This window comes from Carcharodon carcharias, chromosome 20 (assembly GCF_017639515.1).
Source record: "Carcharodon carcharias isolate sCarCar2 chromosome 20, sCarCar2.pri, whole genome shotgun sequence".
Classification (NCBI taxonomy): domain Eukaryota; kingdom Metazoa; phylum Chordata; class Chondrichthyes; order Lamniformes; family Lamnidae; genus Carcharodon; species Carcharodon carcharias.
In genome coordinates, this window is record NC_054486.1 from 89174117 (window position 1) to 89197053 (window position 22937).

A 22937-nucleotide genomic window follows, 5' to 3' on the forward strand; every position below is an offset into this window, starting at 1 on the left:
ATACTTAGTACTTACGAAGTAATATTGCCATTGATGTAATTCTGGTTAAGTATACGAGCCCAGCAGCCTCCTCCAACATTATCGTTAACAGTACTGTAGTCTTCAGATGACCATAGCTTCTTCCGAGTCTTCTTAGCATTAGGGCTTGAAAATGTTCCAGGATAATGGGCTCTTAAGATATAAAAAGAAACATTCACGATAAACCCAAAAAGTTTGTATTTCATTATTCATCCAGTAAGTCTTCTAAATTATTTTATGAAGTTGGGAAACACAAACTATTTTAAAAACTAAATGACAATGGTAGTGTGCTATGAAAATCATGTCCAATCCCATCAATTGCAACTTGAGGGCTAAACATTAACAGCAAAACATGAAAACTCTTGTAAAACCATAAGAGGTTAGTCTCAAACTTAAGCAAGTCAGTATCCTATATAGGAGAATTAAATATGTATGGTCAACATATAATTTGGATTGGATTTACCACATTAAAGACAAAAACATTGACCTGCTCACTTATCCTGTTTTCCATTTCTTCCCACTTCAGGTGTTGACTGACACGTATAACCCAGCCAGGAGGATGTATAGTTGGACAGCAGATGCCTCCACAGCTGAACAAATGTGGGATAATTCAAATGTCATATTTCAAATTCCAATATCAATTCAAGGACCATACAAGCACAAAAGGCCTGACTGTAATTTTCTTCTAGAAGTCTTGCACTAACATTGTAAACCTAATAATTTTTAACGCCTTGTGAGAAATGCCTACCCTATAATGTCGACCACATCATATAGTTCAGTATCCTGAAGCACAGACCAAGATATTGGTTCCCAAAGATTATCGCTGGCTATGATTTTCACCTGCTCTAGACCCATTTTGTCCATGGTGTATCTCAGCAGCTTGGCAGAAAAAGACAGAGAAAGTCATAGGAAATGTTAGCATTTTAGTTATCCTGGTGTAATGCCGTTAAAGTTAAGAGTGAAGAAAACAAGTTTCTAAGGCAGAAACTACAATTAGGAAGTGTCTGTAGATAATAGACTGTCATATATAGCAGCATCCATCTTTCAGAAATGTTTGAAAGATGTGACTTTTTAAATAACAATAAAAGTAGGTTGAAAGTGCAATGTTCTTCTTCAAATTGATTACAATCCCTGTGTAATTCCCTGCACAGATAACTTGCTTTCACCCTTCTAATTTCAAGCAAAACTGCAAGCTGGTGCATAAGTGAAACATTACAAACAGCCTGAGGACAGGCATGTTTTCATACTGCAGCATACAGAACACATCAGCAGAGACAACAGATTAATTATAGCTGAAAAAAAGAGACGTGCTGTCAAAGCTTTAGTTTTGCAATCATCAGGGAAGACACAAGAATGCCAAATTTAAAAGGGAACAACAATTTATACTGCATGAGAAAAGGGGTGCAGATTAGTTGGCAAGTCAGCTCCAGACATCGGCATGGCAAATGGCATTGGCATGGCTATTGTTCCCTATGCTTTTGATTATTCAAAAAAAAAGGAGCAATATCTGGACATATTCATTTTGCCTCCAGAGGAGAGCATATGCAGCTTCTAGCAAGTGTAACTGAGCTACATTGAAAGCATGACTGTCTTGAATTTGTTGTTAGTATCATTTTTAGCACACAAGCAATCCTGAGATTATCAGCCGGGTTCATAATGTAGCTCACTTTTTTATTATGCTTGCTAGGAGGTACATATATTCATATACCGGGACCTGTCCTGTACAGGACAAAGGAATATGTCTGGTCACTGCATCTTCTATGAACAAAAAAGAATGGGACCAATAGCTCCCTGGTGCATTCACAGTGGCAACGTCTTGAACAATCATAAACCAACTTGCCAAACAATTAGCACCCCTTTTCTCATGTAGTATAAACTGTTGTTCCCTTTGAAGTGTGGCATTCTTGCATCTGTCCTGATGAGTGCAAGATAAAAAGCTTCGACAATATGTCTCTTCTCTTTTTAGCAATACTCACGTTCTGTAGTGCAATTGACTAAATCAATTATAGAAAATTGAAAGTTATAAACTTAGCTGATGTTGAACAAAGGCCTCAAATTGTTAAGCTGAATTTGAGAGTTCACATTTTACAACTCTGTCAACTTTTGTCACAACAGTAGGAACTGGATCACGAAAAGGAGCAACTTACTTCTCAAAGTTGCTTGCTAAGTCAAAAGTGTTCAGTTACTGAAGAATAATTCTAAGTGCAGTACCCTGGCAAGCTTTTACTGAAAATATTCAGTGTTAAAAAATAAACCTTAACGTGAACGGAGCGATGAGGTTTAGTAGTACATGGCATATGCGGATCTTGAACTGAACTTTACTGTAAAACTATTGGCTAAGTCACTTGATGGGGGCAAAAGTTAGTGAATCGATGTTGCACTGTTGTAGTCCTATCTGCCCTCCATTTAAGTGTGAATTTGAAGAATTGACTTTTATATGCAAAAGGGGAGCAGGTCAGAGCTAGAGATGCAAGCCATTTTCCCCAAATTCTGTGCTGAAAGAAACCTTAAAGATAGTCCTGTCACTCTTGGCATGATACAAGGCAGCACACAGGCCAAAAACAAGGGAGGAAACATTAATGGCAATTCTTGGCCTTGGTATTAATAACTGAAATAATTTAGAAATGAAAAGGAAACCTGCATGTCATGTTGAGCGGCAGTTCCAATGGATATGAATTTGGACCAGTCATTAAGAATGGTGTGCATTTTGTTGATATAGTCACTCTTGTTAAGGATGACCATTCCCGTCCCTTTGTCAGGTTTACTGATGTGTATATCTGGGTTGGTCTTAAGGCCTTGCAACGCTTTAAAACATTCGCAATGCATGTGAAAATGACAAGTCATTCAGAATCCCACAACATGTGCGCACTAGATCAGCTATGCACCCTTTCAAGGATTCAGTGTCTTCAGTGGACCCTGGTTTGTGGCAGGATAGTTGGGAGTACAGGAGTTCCAACTCAGCAAATACCTTTTCCCTTTTGATTTGGGGTGAATGTACACCAAAATTGAAACCATGTGCAAGAACAAATTCCTTGCATTCTGACAGTACACAGTCAGAGATTTGTTACCTGTTATGTGTTTGTTATGGAACTGTTTATGCTGCTATATTGCTTCAATAGATGACTGCACCATAAACAATATTCATTGAGCTTATGAAGTCGGCAACTCATGCAGTTGAGTACAGCTTAAATGACCACATGTAGGTTCAAATAAGATGGTGTTGTCATGGAATCCCCTCTAGGCCCAGCACTCGCAAACGTCTTTATTGGGTTCCATGAGAAACATGTCTTTGATGGAATGACACCCAACCTCTTAGCCCTTGCATATTTCCGATCTGTGGACGATACGTTTGCTATATTTAAATCCGCAGCTGCATGTAATAATTTCCTTGCATGTCTTAATGCATTCCATCCTCTGCTCAAATTCAACTATGAAATGGAACAGTCAAATGAACTCCTTTTCCTTGATGTAGCAGTTGAGAATTCTGCCAGAGGATTCTCTACCACCGTCTACCGCAAGCCTACCTTCACTGGTCAATACATGCATTGGGATTTATAAAGTTCCACGTGCTATAAGATTGGCAACCTTGTAAGTAGTGCCCAGCCATTTGCTCACCTTGCAAACTTGATGTTGAAATGGGATGCAAAGACATCCTGCGGGATAATGGCTACCCTGATCAGATCATTTCGCACTGTATATCGTGCAATGTCATGAATGGGCCCAGGACCATCACTTTTGTCTCTGAAAAGTGCCCAGTCTATCTCAGATTATCCTGGAAGGGGAAGGTATCACAAAAATTTGAGCAACAGGTGAAGCTAGCAGTTTCACACTGATACTATGCAGTAGCAACATGAGTGGTGGTCGCCATTAACAGGATGCTGCCATCAAGCCAAAAAGGCATTCTGCCTATCACACAAATGAGTCATGTGGTGTATAAATTTCAGTGCCAGTGTGATGCTAGGCATGCCATACCTTCCAAAGGCTGGCGGATCATATCAAACAGCATGTTTCTTCTGCTGTTCGCAATGGGCAAGGTATGGACCATATCCAACCAGCCTGTGCTTGCAAAACTCAAATTGTGTCCAACATCAGATGTGATTCCACAATTGGACAACATTTACTAAATAACCCTCAGTGTGCTAAGAATTATGCTGACAACCAATTTAACATTGTCAGTTGGGCTTGCTGTCTGGTGCATTTGCATTTACTGGAAGCTACGTCACAGAATTGTTACGGTGTTGGAGGAGGCCATTCAGCCCATTGTGTCTACACCGGCTCACTAAATGAGCATTATGACTTAGTGCCATTCTCCTGCCTTTTCCCCACACCTTTGCACATGATTTGATTAGAAACAATCATCTAATGCCCTCTTGAATGCCTTGATTGAACCTGCCTCCACCACACTTCCATGCAGTGCATTTCAGACTTGAACCGCTTGCTGTGTGAACAAGTTTTTCTCACATCACATTTGTCTCACATCACATATTAATACACAGGGCCCTGTTCTTTGCAGACAGAAAGAACATGTACACACATTGTGCCTGTTTCAGCTAAACAAAATAAGTGACGGCCATTCACTGATTAATTCTCCAGGACAATGTCTTGACCAGAGTCAAGCTGCCTGGTTTAAATTTCCAAACAATGCTCGGCAGTTAACTGTTGGTCCTAATCAACTGGTGCATTCTCCAGGGCAATGCCTCTACTAATCAGATTCCACTTGCCAACCAATCAGCACTCTCTTCTCATACACTATGTTATTTCCCCTGACATTGGTATTTTCTTGCGAATTGTCCTGATGAAAGCAAAAGAAAAAGCTTTGACAAAAAAAATCTTTTTTTCAAGCAATGCTCAAATTCTGTACTACCAAATGATTAAAAAATACATTTTACTTTAAAAAAATTGCTAAGTAGAGAAATCTAAAAGCTTCATAACATAGGCCTAAATCTATAGTTTTTTTAAACTGCAGGTCACAAAGTTTCAACTATCTTGTTACATGCAAGGGAGATGGTGGCGTAGTAATGTCACTGGACTAGTAATCCAGAGACCCCCAGGCTACTGTTCTGGGGACAAGGGTTCAAATTGGTGGAATTTAAATTTATTTAATAAAATCTGGAATTGAAAGCTAATTTCAGTAACAGTGACCATGAAATGATCATCGATTGTCATAAAAACCTATCTGGTTCACTAAAGGCCTTTAGGGAAGGTAATCTGCTGTCCTCACCTGGTCTGGCCTACAAGTAACTTTGGACTCAGTGACGTGGTTGACTCTTAACTGCCCTCTGAAATGGCCTAGTAAGCTGTTCACTCCAAAGGCAATTAGGAATTGGCAACAAATGCTGGTCTTGCCAGCGAAGCCGACATCCTATCAAAGGATAAAAAAAGTTGGCAGAAACCACAACTACTCTCATTTGAGAATATTAATCCAGAATGTTTAACTCGGATTTTGTAGTCTGTGGTACAGCGCATTCCGCCGACCTCAAAAAAGTTGCCCACAAAGATTTAGCGGGTTCTAGAGTGTTAAATTTCACATCCAGCGTGACTTTGAAACTGACACCATCTATAGGAGATCTGTGGCATCCAGCAAGAATGAATTTATCAAACAGACTGATCAGCCAATCAGAATGAAGAATTCTCACTAACAGCAAACCAAGAGGTAAAAAGCAGAGATTATAATTTAGTTTTTAATCATTTTACAGGAAGCAAAATTAAATTATTGGGACATAGATTAGGCATTAAGATAGAAGCTGCAATATGAAAAAAACTTAAAAATAATGGAACTTTTAAATATTATGACTGAATAATTCTTCACGATTGTAAAACTAGTTGTTCAGGGCCAGAAAGATTGTATAGCATTAATTATGACCAAATTCACCTTTAAAAACACAATTAGCTCAATGAGGTTTAACATTTTCAATAATTTTTACAATGAGAAACATGTGTACAGTGATTAAGTTCAGGTAAACTTCAGTGATTGTGTGTCGATTGCACTTGTAAAGATTGCAACAGCGCACCCTGTGGAGAAGCAGGACAACACCACTGGCAACTTCCAGATTTTCACGTGTGAACACCAAAATCGGCTGTCACTTTTACACAGTAATGATGGCAGTTTTGCTGTCATAATTGTAAATTCCAGGCTATTGGCATATTGAATAAAACCTGTACAACAAAGGCTGCTTGCAGCCATTTCCATTCATAAAACTCAAAATTCTTATCCTACATTTTCCAACAAGGTGATGCAGGCAGAAGTGCTACTGTAATCTCATGGGACCAGTTATAGTGACATAACCACAATGTGTTAACTTGAAGTTATATATAATGACTTAGTGGCATTGTCCAGTAATTAGGTAAGCCATATGGATGACAAGGTTTAACTTTAGGTCTTGAGCTCCCTCCTCCATCCCCACCCCCTTTCTGTTTCTTCCCCCTTCCTTTTGTTATTTTCCAATAAATTATATAGATTTTTCTTTTCCCACCTATTTCCATTATTTTTAAATATTTTTAAATATTTTATGCTCCCCCCACCCCCACTAGAGCTATAGCTTGAGTGCCCTACCATCCATTCTTAATTAGCACATTCGTTTAGATAATATCACCAACTTTAACACCTATGTGTTCCTTTGTTCTGTTGTCTGTGACATCTTTTGATGATCTGCTTCTATCACTGCTTGTTTGTCCCTACAACCACACCAACCCCCTCCACTTATCTCCCCCCACACACACACACACCTTAAACCAGCTTATATTTCACCCCTTTCTTGGATTCACTCAGTTTGGTCGAAGGGTCATGAGGACTCGAAACGTCGACTCTTTTCTTCTCCGCCGATGCTGCCAGACCTGCTGAGTTTTTCCAGGTAATTCTGTTTTTGTTTTGGATGAGAAAGTTCCTGGTTCAATCCTTGGTCTGTGTTAACTTAATCAATCTCAGCCGGGCCAGTGATGGACCTCAACATTCTTCACGTTGGAGTGGAAAATTGTTCCTCATCAAAAGCTAGCCATCGTGGAAATGCTCACAATTTGACAGGGTAGCAAGAACAGATACAAGGATCAGCTGTAATACTAGTGAGTTTAATAATCTGTTGATGTCCATTACTGAGGTTCACATACAAAGAACGGCCATTAGGCAAGTTGGCACCTGTAGAACTACTCTCCATCAAGAGGTCAATGGCCTTCATAACAACTGTCAGGTAAGATGGAAGGATTTGCAGCCAGGAAATCCTGATGTACAGATTCTTCACAGGCCACTCTGAATTAATGGCAAGGTCAGTTTTAAATGTTTTCCACAGGTTTCCTGGTTGCAGCCAGCAAGTTTATGATTTGGTTGGTTATCGACTGGGAAAGCAGCCAGAGAGCAGAGCTGCAATAAGTCCAGTCAAGTGGAGTCAAGTTTGGTTAGCTAGAAAAAAGTGATGCACTTGTGGCTCTCCTGGCCCACAAGCACTGGCCGGCCGTACTATGCCCCCAATAACCCATCTAAAAGGTTATGAGAAATAGGAGCAGTAGATCATTTTACCTATCAAGTCTGCTCCGTCATTGGATAAGATCATGGCTGATCTGATTGTGGCCTTAACTCCATGTAACTGCCTGTCCAACACCCCTAACTCCCTTGATGATCAAAAATCTGTCTATCTCAGCCTTGAATGTATTCAATAACCCAGCCTTCACTGCTCTCTGGGGAAGAGAATTACATAGACTAACAATCTTCTGAGAGAAGCAATTTCTTCTCATCTCAGTCTTAAATGGGAGACTCCTTATTTTCAAACGGTGGCCCCAGTTCTAGAATCTCCCACGAGAGGAAACATGCTCTCAACATCTCCGTCAAGTCCCCTCCAAATCTTATATGCCTCAATAAGATCACCTCTCATTCTTCTAAACTCCAAACAGGTATAGGTCCATCTGCTCAACTTTTACTCATAAAGCAACTCCTTCATTCCAGGAATCAGCCTAGTGAACCTTTGTTGAACTGCTTCCAACGTATGAAAATCCCTCAAGTCTTTTGGCATTTTTTCGTGGACAAAGATTTTTGGAAGGTTGTATTTTTCTTCTCATCGGTTGCAGACCCACAGGTGGCTAATCAGGCCTATCCATGACTGGCAGTTTCTCCCACGGAGGGTGCAGGCAAAAGTGCAGTCATTGCTAAGGACAATAGGATCTATCCTCCTCTTCCTCTTCTCCTTCATGCTGGCTCTTCACTTAGTCTCAAAGCCATCTGTAGCACTCCTGATGTGGCATCTCCAGGTGTCATAATCTGCAGCTTGCACTTCCCACTGGTGGTGGCTGATGTGACACACAGAGGGGGACTTCTTCAGGGAGTTCTTGAATAGTTTGTGTGGGGCTCCTCTGTTCTATTTACCAGTGGTCAGCTCTCTGTACAACACGATCTTGGACAGATGAGTGCTGTCCTTCCGGGCAACATGATCCACCCAACACAGCAGGAAGATTGCCTCGACACTGGTGAAGTTGGCTGTTTCCAGGACTTCATTGCTTGTGATGGGGTCCTGCCAGCAGATCTTGAAGATTCTGCAGAGGCAGCTCTGATGGAAGTGGTTTAGAAGGTGTACATGGTGGCAGTGCAGGGCCGATGAGCCGCACCATGCAAAAGAGCGATGAGGACTATGACTGTGTATACTTAGTGTGTGGTTTGTGTTCTGAGGCTATACTCATTTGTAGAGTCTGCCAAATGCGTTTTTACTTTTGAAAGCCTACTGTCCACTTGCTCATCTATGGTGGCATCAAATGAGATGATGCACTCCAAATAGGTAAATTACTTGATGGCATTCAGTTCGGTTCCCACAATGTCAACGCTTGGGGTGCAGGATGATGCAGGACTTCAGTTTTCTTTAAACTGATTTTTAGCCCAAAGAGTTGCGCTACCTCGGAAATGTGCTATATGTTACAGGTCTGACTGACTGAGGGTCAGGAGAGTGCAATCGCCAGTGAAAAGTTCACAGGTGAGTTTTTCTTGTGTCTTTATGTGAGCGTGAAGATGTCAAAGGTGGAAAAGATCTTCATCAGTTTGGAAGTGTACGTTAATTCCTTCCTCAAGGTCTTCCATTGCCTGCTGCAGCATCATGCTGAAGAAGATGGTGAGACAGTGAATAAAGTCAAGGCTGGTGCACATCTCTGCTTCATGCCATTGGAGAGATTTGGAAGGGACTCGAGAGGTTGCTGTTGTGCTTGACTTGTCCGTACTGATTTTCATGAAACTGCTTCAATATGCCCAGAAACCTGGGTGGACATCCAAGTTTTCAAGGATTTTCCAAAGTCCATCTCTGCTCACTGTCGAATGCCTCAGTGAGGTCTACAAAAGTGTTATACAGGCCTTTATTTTGTTCACGACACTTTTGTTAGTATTTGCACTCAGATATATCTATATCTATATATATATCTATATCTATCTATATATATATGTATATATATGTATATATATATATATATATATATATATATATATATATCTGTTGTGCCTCTGTTAAGTAAGGATATCAAAACTCTAACATTGCTCCTGGTGCAGTCTCATCAATGCCCTGTGCAGCTGTAGGAAAACTTCCCTACATTTATACTCCATCTCCCTTGCAATAAAGTCAACATTCCACAAATAAGATATAGAATGAACAGACTATGAGACAGCCCAATGCCCTACTTTATAAAACAAATAATATGCAAATGATTGAGAATTTAACGAACTCAACTTGACAAAGTACAAAATGCAGAATGCAGTAGACCTTTCTTTTTTATTCCGTAAATTGAGACCTCCATTTTGCAACATATTGCAGTTTCTATACTGAATTGTTCATTATTGTTGAATCCTTTTATTACTTTATGCTTTAAAAAAACTATGTTATGAATTATGAATACTTGTTTTATTTGCATCATCGCAATTCGGTACCTGCCGCTATGATGATTTTTCAAAAAAACCAATTATTGGTTCATGCTAGCTTGCCGTTAATTGGCCAGCCAGCATGAAATTACAGTCGGGAATCAATCTTGAGCGGTGGTCAGTTTCGTGAACTACAAAAGTGCTTTCTTTGAACTGTAAATAGTTGCCAGGTGACAGCATACTTAGTCTTTTGCTTGCTTTCTTGAGCTTCAGTCATGTTAAAATTAAAGAATATTTTTAAATTATCTTCTCTGTAGTTGCCTTTATGAGTTCTAATTTCCACACCACCCACTTCCCGCCTCTCAAAGTTTGGATGGTAACAATAATAACCAGAAAACACCTGAACGCCTTAAGTTTATCAGCAAAAAATTGACTTAAAAAAAGGCTGCAAATAAAGCAGTATCTATCTCAATCTCATCTCAAATTCCTATAGTCAATTCAATACAATCAATATACATGTTATGTATATGCCTTCACTGAGCATGACATATCCTATTCATAACTTTAATTATAGACCGTGTTCATTTAGAAGTTTCAGGAACCGATTTTTATTTAAAATGTACACTGTTGAACTGTTATGATGGACACCAACTTTGCAATTTGAACAAGGACTGTCTGGAGCTTTCAGAAAGTTCCCAATTAAATTACAGTGGGCAGGAGCCTCCCACTGGAATGGTCATATACTAATCTGTGGAATTCACACTGCTATTGTTTTGGGATTTATCCAAAACACAAGTCCAGACTCCAAGTCTCTGGTTGGAACCCCAACAATGAGAGCTGGGCAGAAATCAATTCATCCTGAGTAAGTGTGAATAACTCATCCATTATCTTGTTGGATCCCTATGACATGAGAAGGAATCCAGAGCTTTATTCTTCTACCACTTATAAAAAAAAAAATGGACTTGCTGCCAAAACAAAAAAAAAGGCTGCTACAAGTCACATAACCCCAGGACTGGCCCTTTGTTCTGGGAGCTACCATCAGAGATACAAGAACAAACAAATTCCTCTCCCAACCTATGGAATCTCTCACCTCATTGTACAGACCTCTTGTAATCAATCAAGGCAGAGATGCGTAGACGAATTGGCTCCCTAAACTAAACTATCCCAAAAAGAGAGATATCAAAACTCATAACATTGGAAGAGATGTTAATAACCACCTCATTTCTCTCCTAAGGAGGGACCAAAGAATTCTGGCCAGAAGCACAGAAACTGATCGTCAAGCTGCAATTAGCTATTAATGGGCCATGTCACATGACGCAAGCCTCTGGCCTTCTGGACAGTTTTAACATTATATCTGTGGGCCTCAGCAGCAGTTTGCAGTTTAATAGCAACCTCCCAGGAAACAGAACTCTAGGCAGAACAGGCTGCTTCTCAAAGCTGGAAGATTTCCTACCATCACCTGCAGAACCAACCCAGTCTCTGTGTACCTACTTTATCTGCAGTATCAGCAACAACTCTGATCTCCAGCCAGCTGAACTTGTGCTCCTATATGAAAGAGTTCTTCATTGGCTTCTGGAAATTGTGTGAATTAACGTCCAATTCTGTGGTCCTTGTACTGTTACTATCCATAGTTGTAAAACTCTTTTTTCTATCCCCTACTTTACTGTGAATGTGTGTAGTAGAGTGGGAAGTTGCGAACACTCCTCCCCGGGTTTTGAATAGACTAACCTTCTGAGTTAGTAATAATGTCAGTTTGCTGCAGGTTATTGATAAATTGGATCTCATGCACCAAGGGTTTGGGAAAATGCACCACCACATGCTTATAAAAATAATTCAGAACACCTTTTGCTTATCAACAGGTGGTTAGAAGAAATAAGTATAGTTTGCCTGTCTCTCATCTGCCCTTAACAATCTCCATTGTATAGCAATGGCTTTCAGTTCAACCATTCCAGGTGGGCAAGTATTGGTCATGTGGCTAAAGTCAGCTGGAAATAATGAGTTTTTAATCTGGAGACCCAGAAAAATCCAGGCAGTCTGCAGAAGAACACTGAAAGAAATAGTAGCTGCAGCAAAGGGCTGTGCCAATTTTGCCTTTAAGGGCCTGGAGGCCATACATCTTAAAACAGCCTCCCAGTAAATTCCAAAACTCCACATCCACCTGTAAAGAAATTTGATTTCTTCTTGCTGATACAAAAACCACAAGTGCCTGGCTTTGTGACCTGCTGAAAATTCATCTATTTAAGGGAATTCTGTAACAATCTGAATATCTGATTGCAGCTTTTTGACCCCATGGAAAATGGCTCTTTTGTTTAACGGGCCTGTAACAACGGTTCTCCTATAAGGAGACAAAATGTGAATAGTTTACTATTCTTTTGGTTTAACACTTGTAGAAGTGCACCACCTTCTTTAATTGCAGCATTCTTGAGTGTGATGTGTGTGAATGACATAGCATTTAGATTTTCGGGTTGTGAGAATAAATAATCCTCTTTATCAAAACTCTCAAAATTCTGCTACTGGCTCTTTACACTGGCTACACGCGAAAGGGAGCTTAGAAATACACAAAACTATCTTTCCAAAAAAACATACTGATTGTGGACAGTAAGGGAAGGGAATTAAGGGTTTCAGTTTATCTCTCCTCCCTTGTCCGTGACAGATAGGTGACAAAAGGCTGCATCACAAGTGTAACTTATTCATGCATACATGCATGATCAAGTATTTGTTGCATAGCTTCTGATCTTGTGCACATATATGCTGAATGGTAAAGTTTTGTAGGATATTTGGTGCTTCAATAACTAATTAGAAATCAGAACTAGGTGAATTATACCAAGAGTAAGGAGGGAGATGCGGGCTCAGTTTGAAATGAACAGAGAGACAGAGAGAGAGAGACAATGCCCCTTTGCAGTTGCTAGCCAATTACTAATCTAGCTCCATTAAAAGAGGCAAAAGGTTCACATCCATGTCAGAAACTTTAGCTGATTTGGAAGAGAGCCATACAAGGCCAATACATCATGTACACCATGGAGTTAGGTGAAAAAAATTCACAATTTAACAATGAAACCATGAGGCCACTCCTTTAATATTCAATCTGGTTTTTAATTTTTGATTCACAGGTTGGTGTGTTTTTTAATCCCTTCCCATTCACAAAAATAGTACAATATTGAAAATGAAACGAGATATCTCAGATGCAGCCAATTCAAAATAGATTTTCATTTGTATCCCGCACAGTTTTATATAGAATTGGACGAAAGGGTATACGAAAAAGATAATAGCAAGAGTTTAAGATTTTTTATGCAATTCAGCCCCAAAAACTTACCCTATAATTTCAACTGCACCATTTAGATATGGATCAATTAACATATCATTTGCGATCCCCCAATTTCCATCAGAAGCAATAATACCAACATTCTTTAAACCAACTTTATCCAGAAACCAGCGCAGCACCTTTGTAACAGATAAAGACATAAATCACTGGACTAAATAAGAAAATACACCAAACAACCATCCTAAAAATTCACAGTGTTAGTGTTAATGTTAGAACCACAAGCATGCCAGTTCACGGTAAAAAGGACAATGATTTCCCCATTGCCCAGAGCTTTTGCTGTGTTCTGTGGTTTGCATTAACATTCTTTAACATAGAAAATATTTAATTAGGTTACAAAACTATACTTCTTATGGGGACAACAGCAGAAAACATTTTGTATGTAATTAGATAGTATTGAATGTTAATAAAACATTTCTGCATAATATAATCAAATGAGATATTCTCTGCAGATTTTAATAAATATATGGGAAAATAGCCCCACGACCAGTTAATGTTGTGCTAACTGTGCTTTTTTTTTTGTAAAGCAATCAAGATGAAGAGCCAAGACAGGACACCACCATGGATATAGGAGGAAAACACATGGTAAATTAGGAAATAACGATTAGGTGAGACCTGGGACCCTAAAAGGCTGAAGATTATAGGAGGAAGTAAAAATAGGAGCTACGGAGTCCTATAATAATGAGATATCAGGTGCAACAAAAAATTTCAATGATTGTTTAATTCAATATGATGAGGATGAAGGGAAAAGCCTGGCATGATAAATTTAGGAATGAGGGAAACTTGAGAATAATTAACCAAAGTAAAAAGTAAGAAAGAGAAAGACACTTACAATAGAGATATCCTGGAAGCCGGAGACAAGCGTAGCATGACCTATTAGACAACGTTTTTCCTTGTATTTTGCAGTAGTGCAGGGAGGTTTTATTTAAAAGAGTTTCCACAGATACAACAGCAGTATTCAAGACTTTTACACTCTTAATTTTTATATTAGCTAAGAGTGATTGAGGAAGAAAAGGGGATGTTTGGCATAGGGCAGCTTTTAACAATGGAGACATGGGCTCTCTGCTTGAGGTTAGGGAAGATTGCAAGGCCAGGAGAGTTGCTAGACAATGTTACAATAAAGGCCAATAGTCCCGACAGCAACCCAGCTGTTATGCTGAAGACATGTTCCAGAACTAGCCGAACCTCCAGCCAAGCTGTTCCAGTAAAACTATAACACTGGCACTTACTCAACAAAGTAGAAAATTGCTCAAGCATGCTCTGGTCAATTACCTCTCATCAGTATACTCTGCATCATCAGCAAAGTGATGAAAGGTGTCAGTGACGGAGTGATAATGTGGCACTTACTCACCAGCGACTTTCTCAATTTGGAGTGTGCCAAAAAAGACTTGGCTTCAGACCTCATTACAGCCTTGGTCCAAACATAGACAAAAGTACTAAATTCCAAAGGTGAGCTGAGGGAACAGTGACTAGGTTAGAGTGACTGCCCTCAACATGAAGGCAGCACTTGAGACAATGGCATCAAACAACTGAAGTACAATCGAAGTCAATGAGAATTGATAGAAAATGCACCACTGACTGAGTCATACTTAGCACAAAAGGAAGGCAGTTCACCTAATCACCTCAGCCCCACATTGCTGCAGGAGTTCAGCAACTGTGTGTGCTAGTCCCAACCATTCCCATTGCTTCATCAATGACCTTCCCTCCATTATATGGTCAGAAGTGGGGATGTTTACTAAAGATCACACAGTGCTTAGTTCCATTTGCAATTCCTCAGATAATGAAACAATCTGTGGTGGCCTGGAGCAATAACCAGGCAATAACCATCTCCAACAACAGAGAAGTTCACCACCTCAATCAATGGGATTGTCAAAAAACCCCACCACCAACATCTTGATCGACATCATTGACTAAAAAATTAACTGGACCAGACATATAAATACTGTAGCTATGAGAGCAGTTCAGAAGCTGGATATTCCTGTGGTAAGCCACTCACCTCCTGACTCCCCAAAGCCCTTCCTTCACCTACGAGGCAAAGTGAGCTTGCCTGGATGAGTGTAGCTCCAGCAGCAGTCAAGAGACATGACACCATCCAAGGCAAAGCAGTTTGATTGATTGGCACACCAATTGATCATCCACCATCTGAAACATTCACTCCCTCCATCTCCAGTGCAAGACAGCTGCACTGCATACTATCTGCAATATGTAAAGCAGCAATTCTCCAAGGCTTCTTCAATAGTATCTTATGAACCTGCACCCCATTATCGCCTAGAAAGACAAAGGCAGTACAGCAACCAAGTTTCCCCTCTCAAGTCACATAGCCTCCTGCCTTAAAAATATATTGCTGTTCCTTCATCATTGCTGGGTCAAATTTCTGTAACTTGCTACCAAACAGCACTGCGGATGTACCTCCACTGCACAGGCTGCTGCAAGTTAAGAAGGCAGCTCACCAAACCTAATTCACCTTCAAAAAGTGGTGGATAATAAATGCTGTCTTTCGAGTGATTCACACATACGGTGAATGAATGAATTATAAAAATGAAATACTGGTGACATGAAGACATGGCCAATGAAGATTTGAAAGATTTTCACTGCCCCAAAAAGCATCGAGATCAAGGTGTAGGGATTCAGCAAGAAACAAGAGTTTCAACAGAACTCTGACGAACAATCACCAATATGAGACGTTAACTCTGTTTCTCTCTCTACAGGTGCTGCCAGACAAGTGGAGTATTTCCAGCATTTTCCGTGCTAGTTTTAGCACTGCAACTGTAGGAATTCAGCCATTGTTTGATGTACATAGAATGATATTATCCCGAAAACCTGGAGAGGATTAAATGATGAACAGACGTCACCATTCATGTGAAAAAGAGAAGGGTATGAGAGACCTCGCACCCTTGCATAACGAGAAAAGATTCAAAGACTGAACCATCACATGCAATGGTTAAAAGCAGGTAAAGTAGCCACGAACATAGCTTTGATGGGAAGCTGCATGAAGGTAACTTGTTTAGAAGCGAGCTGTGAAATGCTTTGAAGGTGTCCAACATGATGAATGATTCACAAAAGTGCTCAAGAGCAGAATCACAGAAGTGTTACATTGTCAGGGTTGGACAAAGGAAAAATAATTAGCAGTGGGTCACTGTTTTAGCCAGCGCCCTTTGAAAAATGTGGCATAGTAATACAGCATTAGAGAGTTATCCAGTGAATTTCATGAACCATACAACAACTTTGGAACTTACTTGTGACGTAGATCATCATTTGTAAGCATGACCAAGTTCAAAAGATGGTGCCACAGCCAACAAAATAACAAGAATAAAGGGCTTTAGTTAATTATAGCGTTCTAAGTGCTATGTTTGCAACACAAAAAATAGTCACTGATTCTAAATCAAATTAGGATTTCTTTGTTATGGCACAAAGCCAAATCAATATCAAATAATTAGGCACCTGATTCCATCATAATTCCAAATCAAGTACAGAGCTATAATGTGGTAAGTCACTTACTTTTATAACTGCATACCCACTAAAGGCACAGAAATGGTCCAATTTGTTTTGAATTCATACATGGTACATTCAATCAAGGCCTTTAGCTGAAATTTTAGTTATTCCGAAAGCAAGGATCAAAAAAGATAACAATAAGTTGCCTTATCTATTCCATTAATCTTCGCTGAGTTTTTGATGAATGAAAATTCAACAAGTTATTTACTTATAATATTCATGCCTTTTCTCTTGGAAACATCAGTGTAATATTTCACCTGAGATTCCTAGCAAATTATATCAACTTTTATTTTTCGCCACATTGATGCATAATCAGGCAAAGGAAGGAAAAAACCATGGGATATCTAGATAGTACAAAAGCTAATGAAGACTCAAGTTAAGGTTTCTTCTCATGAAGACAGCATGCACATTTTGTCTGTTTATTCAAACTCAAATTTTACCCTAAGTCAAATTGTATTAGGTCTCAAAAAGCATCATGTCTTTCTAAGCATATTGAAAATTCCTCACTTTAGGAACAAAGAATTAAGTTCAATGAGACATTTCAACATGTTGCTTTGAGTTCACGAAACAAGCTTGTGTGTTTCTACAATAATTCTAAAAAAAGGACACATTTCAATGATGAAAAAAGAGCAAAAGCAACAGCTCTTCTGCCACCTCACTCCAATTTCCGTTTTGAAGCTAGTTCTAGTCACAATTTTATCACACCAATGACAATTTTGCCACACAAATTCAAAACCAGTTTTATTAATTTATATAAGATTAATTATGTATTTTGCTTACTGAGCCTAAATACTACAATTTTTAAAAATCCTCACCAGAAAATCTCCATAGGCAAATCTTACACAGTTGCTGGGTGCTTTGTGAAGTTATATTCTACTTTAAATTTTAAAAACTAATATATTACTTATAAAATGAAGCTGAAGCTATGAAAGTTTTCCATTAAAAATTTTTCTACACGTACCTGGATGTATTTTTTGTTATAAGCTCTCTCATTCCAAATCTAGAACAGAAATGCAAATAAGTTTCATTTTTATCTATAAATATTTTTCAAAGTCAAAATAACAAGATGTTCTTAGAAACAAATTGGTGCCAAGTCTCCTAACAGGAGAAAAAACATTTGTTAAGAATTGCAGACAAAACGAAAACCATCAATGATTATGTACAATTGGCTAAATCCTGTAAACCAGAAGGAATATGCTAGATACTTTGTATTCCAGAATTAAAAAGGAGAAGCTTTGTTATATCTGCAGCTTACTAGGAATAGGATATGATGTGTAATGTCAAGACTCTTCCAAGGAGAACTGTTTAAAACATATTTTTTGCTCAATGATGTTCTTAGCAGGCAGCACTGATACTTCCAACAGCAAGGGCAGTCTCTAATAAAACAACAGGAAATCTCCCTGCCTTATAACCCTACATGGTAGAATGAAGTTCTAAGGAACATAAAGTATATAAAATTACAACATTAATAGCACAGGAGGCAGCTATTTGACCCATTGCTCCTCTGTCAAATATAGCTCTTTAGCCAGGTATTTCCCTGCCCTTTCTTAGTATCCTCTTATATTTTTCCTTTTCAAATACATATAACTGTTGTCAATGGCCCTCGAGGGGGTACCATATGGACAGAAAAACACTGGCAACAATGCTTAAGTCCCAGGTTTTTGAATGCCACTCTCAGGGTCCAAGCTTGTTTTCATTACCAACCCACTGATTTGCAGATTACTTCTCCTTCCCTCCCTCGTTATCCCCTTTCCCAAAAAAAGCCTCCATTGATTGTTAATTATGGCAAATAATGAGTGCGGGAGTAAAGAGGGAGAGAAAAAAAACAGACCGAGGTTCTGACTTATTGGAATACTGTCCTGTGCTGGACCAAACTGAACATATGTCAATATGGAAAGGATAGACAGGGAAAGGCCAGCTGGTCCATCAATCCTTCTTCACAACTATGAACTCTTATGTACAATGCTGCCCCTCCCCAATTCCCCAGTCACCAGCAGCCCATGTAATAGTAAATGATAAGACCAAGGCCAATTTTTGGCCAGAAAAAAAAGCTAGAAAATTCCTCTCCACTCTAGATGTTCAAAACTAGTCCAGGGACCACATTGACCATGATTTATATTACTTAGTATTCCACCTCTTCCCCTACTAGGAACTGGGTCTAATATTGCTAGGTGGAAGAATGGATTGTTCAGCAAAAACATTGTTCTGTGTTCCTTAATATTTCAGTTTTCCGTGACAGAATAAAGGCTTTTATTTGTTAAATGTTTATTCAATATAGAGAGCAGCCAATGGTGTTGATACTGGGGAGTAAAAAGAGAAGGCAATGAAACATTTAAAGTTCATAGAATGGTGCAGCACAGGAGACTGAAAGAGCTGTCCAACTTAGTTCCACATCCCAGTGTTTTCCCCATAACTTTGAAATGAGTTCTCTTCAAATATAAGCTCAATTGCATTTTGAAAGTTTGTTCGGAATCTAATTCCATCACCCTTTTCAGATGGTGCGTTCCAGATTATAACAACCTTGTGTGAAAAATCTCATCTCCCCTCTAGTTCTGTGCCAATTATTTTAAATCCAAGACCTCTAGTTACTGAACCACTTGTCAAAGGAAACAGTTTCTCTCATCCAGCTCTAACAAAATCCCTCAGAATTTTAAATACTTCTGTTAGGTTTCCCTTACCTGTCTCTACTATGAGGAGAACAATCCCAGTTTCTCCAAACTGTCCATTTAATTGAAGTCCCTCATCCCTAGTATCATTTTGGTGAACTTCCTCTATACCTTATTTGAAGCCATGACTTCTTTCCTAAGGAGCGGAACCCAGAACAGTACACAAAACTTCAACTGAGGCTTAACCTGTGATTTACAAAGGTATGGCATTTTATCTTTATTTTTGCATTCAGTGCATCGATGCAGAAAGCCAATATCTTAACTTTATCAACTTGCCCTGTCACCTTCAAGGATGTGTGAATATGCAACCTCAGGTATCTCTGTTCTTGCACCCACGCTCCCCAAAATAGTACCATTTAGATTGTTTCGCCCAAGATGCATCACTTCACAGTTATCTGCAATAAATTGTATTTGCTCTAAGTGTCCATTTCACCAGCCTGTCCTTCTGAAGTCTGCTACTATCCTGATCACTGTTTACTATGTTGCTAAGAAAGACTTGCATTTATACAGAACCTTTAATGACCACCAGACATCCCAGATGATTTACAGCCAATGAATTGTAGACACAATGGCCCAAAACTTCCGATATGGGGAGAGGCCTCCAACTCAACTTACATCACTGATGCGCCTCAGGGCCCTGAGAAAGTTCTGGCAGGCACACATCCACAGTGTTCCAATTTACGGTTTTACTCTGCCCAGATTGCGCCATGATTCCTATGACAGTGGAATCAGATGGCCAGAGCCACGGAGACTTGGACTGTTTTCACTACACTTACCCTGGTTTTAACATGGATTTACTCAGGTTTTTCACAGCAGGTATAAAAGCAGCAAAATTCTAAGTAAATCAGCTGGAATGTCAGAGAACAGAACACATGACAATGTTCAGCTCCTCTCCTGCAATGTTCACCCTCACCACCTCCATCCTGGTAATGTTCACCTACCCACCACCCTCCCAGCAATGTTTACCCCATCTCCCAGCAATGTTCCACACCTCCTGCCACCCCCGCGGATACTGCTCACCAATTTTGGGGGTGAGAGGTGGTGAACATAGTCAGTGGGTGCGGCTGTGCAGTGTTGGGGTTGACAGCTCCATTTAAAACAACGTAAGCCAATGATCTGAAACAATACCTTAAGGGGCGTGTCTTCAGTTCATCATGAGGAAGGGGGGCGTGGCTGTGCTGGCATTATGCTCGACAACTGGTTGCCCAAATGTATTTGCCCCGCATCTTTGCTGGAGCTAGTATCGCAAAGTACAAAGGCTCTAGTGTAAAATGGTAAGTGGGCAGTTTAAATGGCAGTCAGCATCAGACTCTGTCACTGACCAGAAGATCTGGGCCTTTGTGATGGAAGAAATGTAGCAGCCAATTTGCACACAGTAAACTCCCACAAATAGAAATGTGATAATGGCCAGACTCTGTTTTCTATGATGTTGATGGAGGGATAAATATTACCCAGGACAGAGGATAATTCCCTTGCTCTTCTTCGAAATAGTGCCATGGGAACTTTTACATCTGTCTGAGAGTGTGTGGACAGACAGGGCTTCGGTATAACGCCTCATCCAAAGGATGGCACCTCCAACAGTGCAACACTCCCTCAGTATTGCACTGTAGTTATATTATCCGCAAGCTTCAAAGTTGTACTTCCTATGTCCAACTGCAGATTATTTATACAGAAGAGGAAAAGCAATGGTTCTAATATATACCCTTGAGGGGGGGGGTTCCATTTCACTTTGATCAGAAAGATTTCTGTTCTCACTTAATCACTGCCTCCTTTATCAATTATGCACCCAATATATCACTGACCCTTTAGTGTCATTTGCTTCTATCATCTGACAAATTTGTTAAGTTGTACGTTATCAAATCCCTTTTGAAAGTTCATATGCATGCACAGCACTATTGCGTTCCATCAACTCTCTATCTTAATCATATAACCTATGACTATATCATTACCAAGGAGTTTTTGAATGAAATGTGAAGTATAAACTCCATTAGCAGATAATGGAGGCCCATGAACTGAGTAAATAATCAAGGTCGTCATTAATGTTAATTGTGCCTTTTTATGTCCCTTTTAGTTTCACGATGTGCCAAATAAAAACTGATATTCACTGTTTTTTTTTTCTGAATTTACCCTAGGCTTTTTGGTGTCCTATACCCTCCCTCCCCCCAATCATATTCTGCAGAATCTGAAAAAAATAAACTCCAAGAGTTTTTATTGCCAATCTAAAAATTTAAGTTTAATGATCCTTAACTGTATCTTGTATCCATCTGCCTGGTTCATGTTTCAAAGTGGCTCACTGGAACTTTGAATTAAAACAATGACAAAAATTACATTTATATAAAGCCTGTAATGTAATAAAATGCTCTAGGCATTCACAGAAGCATTATGAAACCAATTATGACACCAAGCCACATAAGGAGTTATTAGGACATATGACTAAAAGCTTGGCCAAAGAAGTAGATTCTAAGGAGTATCTTAAAGGAGGGAAGTAAAGTAGTAAGGCAGAGAGGTGTAGGGAGGACATTCCAGAGCTTCGGGGTTAGGAAACTGAAGATGTGGCCAACGGGTGGAGACAAGAGTCAGGATTAGATGAGTGTAGAAATCTTGGGGTTGTGGTGCTAAAGGAAATTATAGAGATAGGCAATGGAGGGACTTGAAAACAAGGATGAGAATTTTAAAATCAAGGTGTTGCTTACACGGGAGCTAATGTAGGCAGCAAGCGCAGGTGAGGGGGGAATGGGACTTGGTGCGACTTATGACAATGGCAGCAGAGATTTCTGTGACCTCAAGTTTATATGGGGGAGACCAACCAGCTTGGAATAGTCAAATATAGAGGTAACAAATGCACGATTGAGGGTTCTGGCAGCAGGTGAGCTAAGATAAGAGCAAAGTTGGGCGATGTTACAGAGGTGGAAATAGCCTGTCTTAGTGATGGTAAGAATATGAGGTTGGAAGCTCATCTTGGGGTCAAATGTGACACCAAGGTTGCAAACAGACTGTCTTAAGCTCAGACTGTTGCAAGGAGAAGGTTGGAGTCAGTAGTTAAGGAGTGGAATTTGGTGTGGGGCACTGAAAACAATGGCTTCAAATCTTCCCAAAATTTAATTGGAGGAAATTTCTGCTCATCCAGTAGTGGATGTCAGATAAGCAATCTGATAATTTAGCAACAGTGGAAGAATCAAGAGAGGTGGTGGTTAGGTAAAGCAGAGTGTCTTGAGCACACATGTGAAAAATAATACTAATCTTTTGGATGGTGTTGTTGAAGGGCAGCATGTAGGTGAGAAATAGGAGGGAGCCAAGGAAAGATCCTTGGGGTGCAGCTGAGGTAAATGGTGTGGGAGTGGGAAGAGAAGCCATTGCAAGTGATTATTTGATTGCGATTAGATAGGTAAGAATGGAACCAGGCAAGAAAAGTCCCACTCAGCTGGACGACAGTGCAGGGACATTGGAGAAGGATGATGTGGCGACATGTCAAAGGTTACAGGTAGGTCAAGAAGGACGAGGAGGGAAAGTTTACCTTTGTCACAGTCACAAAGGATGTAACTTGTATAAGAACTACTACAGTACTGTGGCAGGGACATAAACTTGATTGGACGGATTCAAACAGGGAATTTGAGAAAGGAGACAG

At 39.7% G+C, this 22937-nt stretch overlaps 1 protein-coding gene across 2 annotated transcripts in view; it reads right to left on the reverse strand.

The window, feature by feature from the left end:
* galcb (galactosylceramidase b) overlaps nt 1-22937 on the reverse strand; it is a 72690-nt gene that overhangs the window by 39426 nt on the left and 10327 nt on the right. The window contains exons 6-8 of one of the 2 annotated variants that reach the window (XM_041214982.1): nt 17608-17646; nt 767-897; nt 16-171 (exon numbers count right to left, since the gene is read on the reverse strand). In XM_041214982.1, coding sequence (XP_041070916.1) covers nt 16-171; nt 767-897; nt 17608-17646 — 326 coding nt within the window. Of the gene's footprint in view, nt 1-15; nt 172-766; nt 898-13148; nt 13277-17607; nt 17647-22937 lie in introns of both variants that reach the window. The other variant, XM_041214983.1, reaches the window with a different exon arrangement.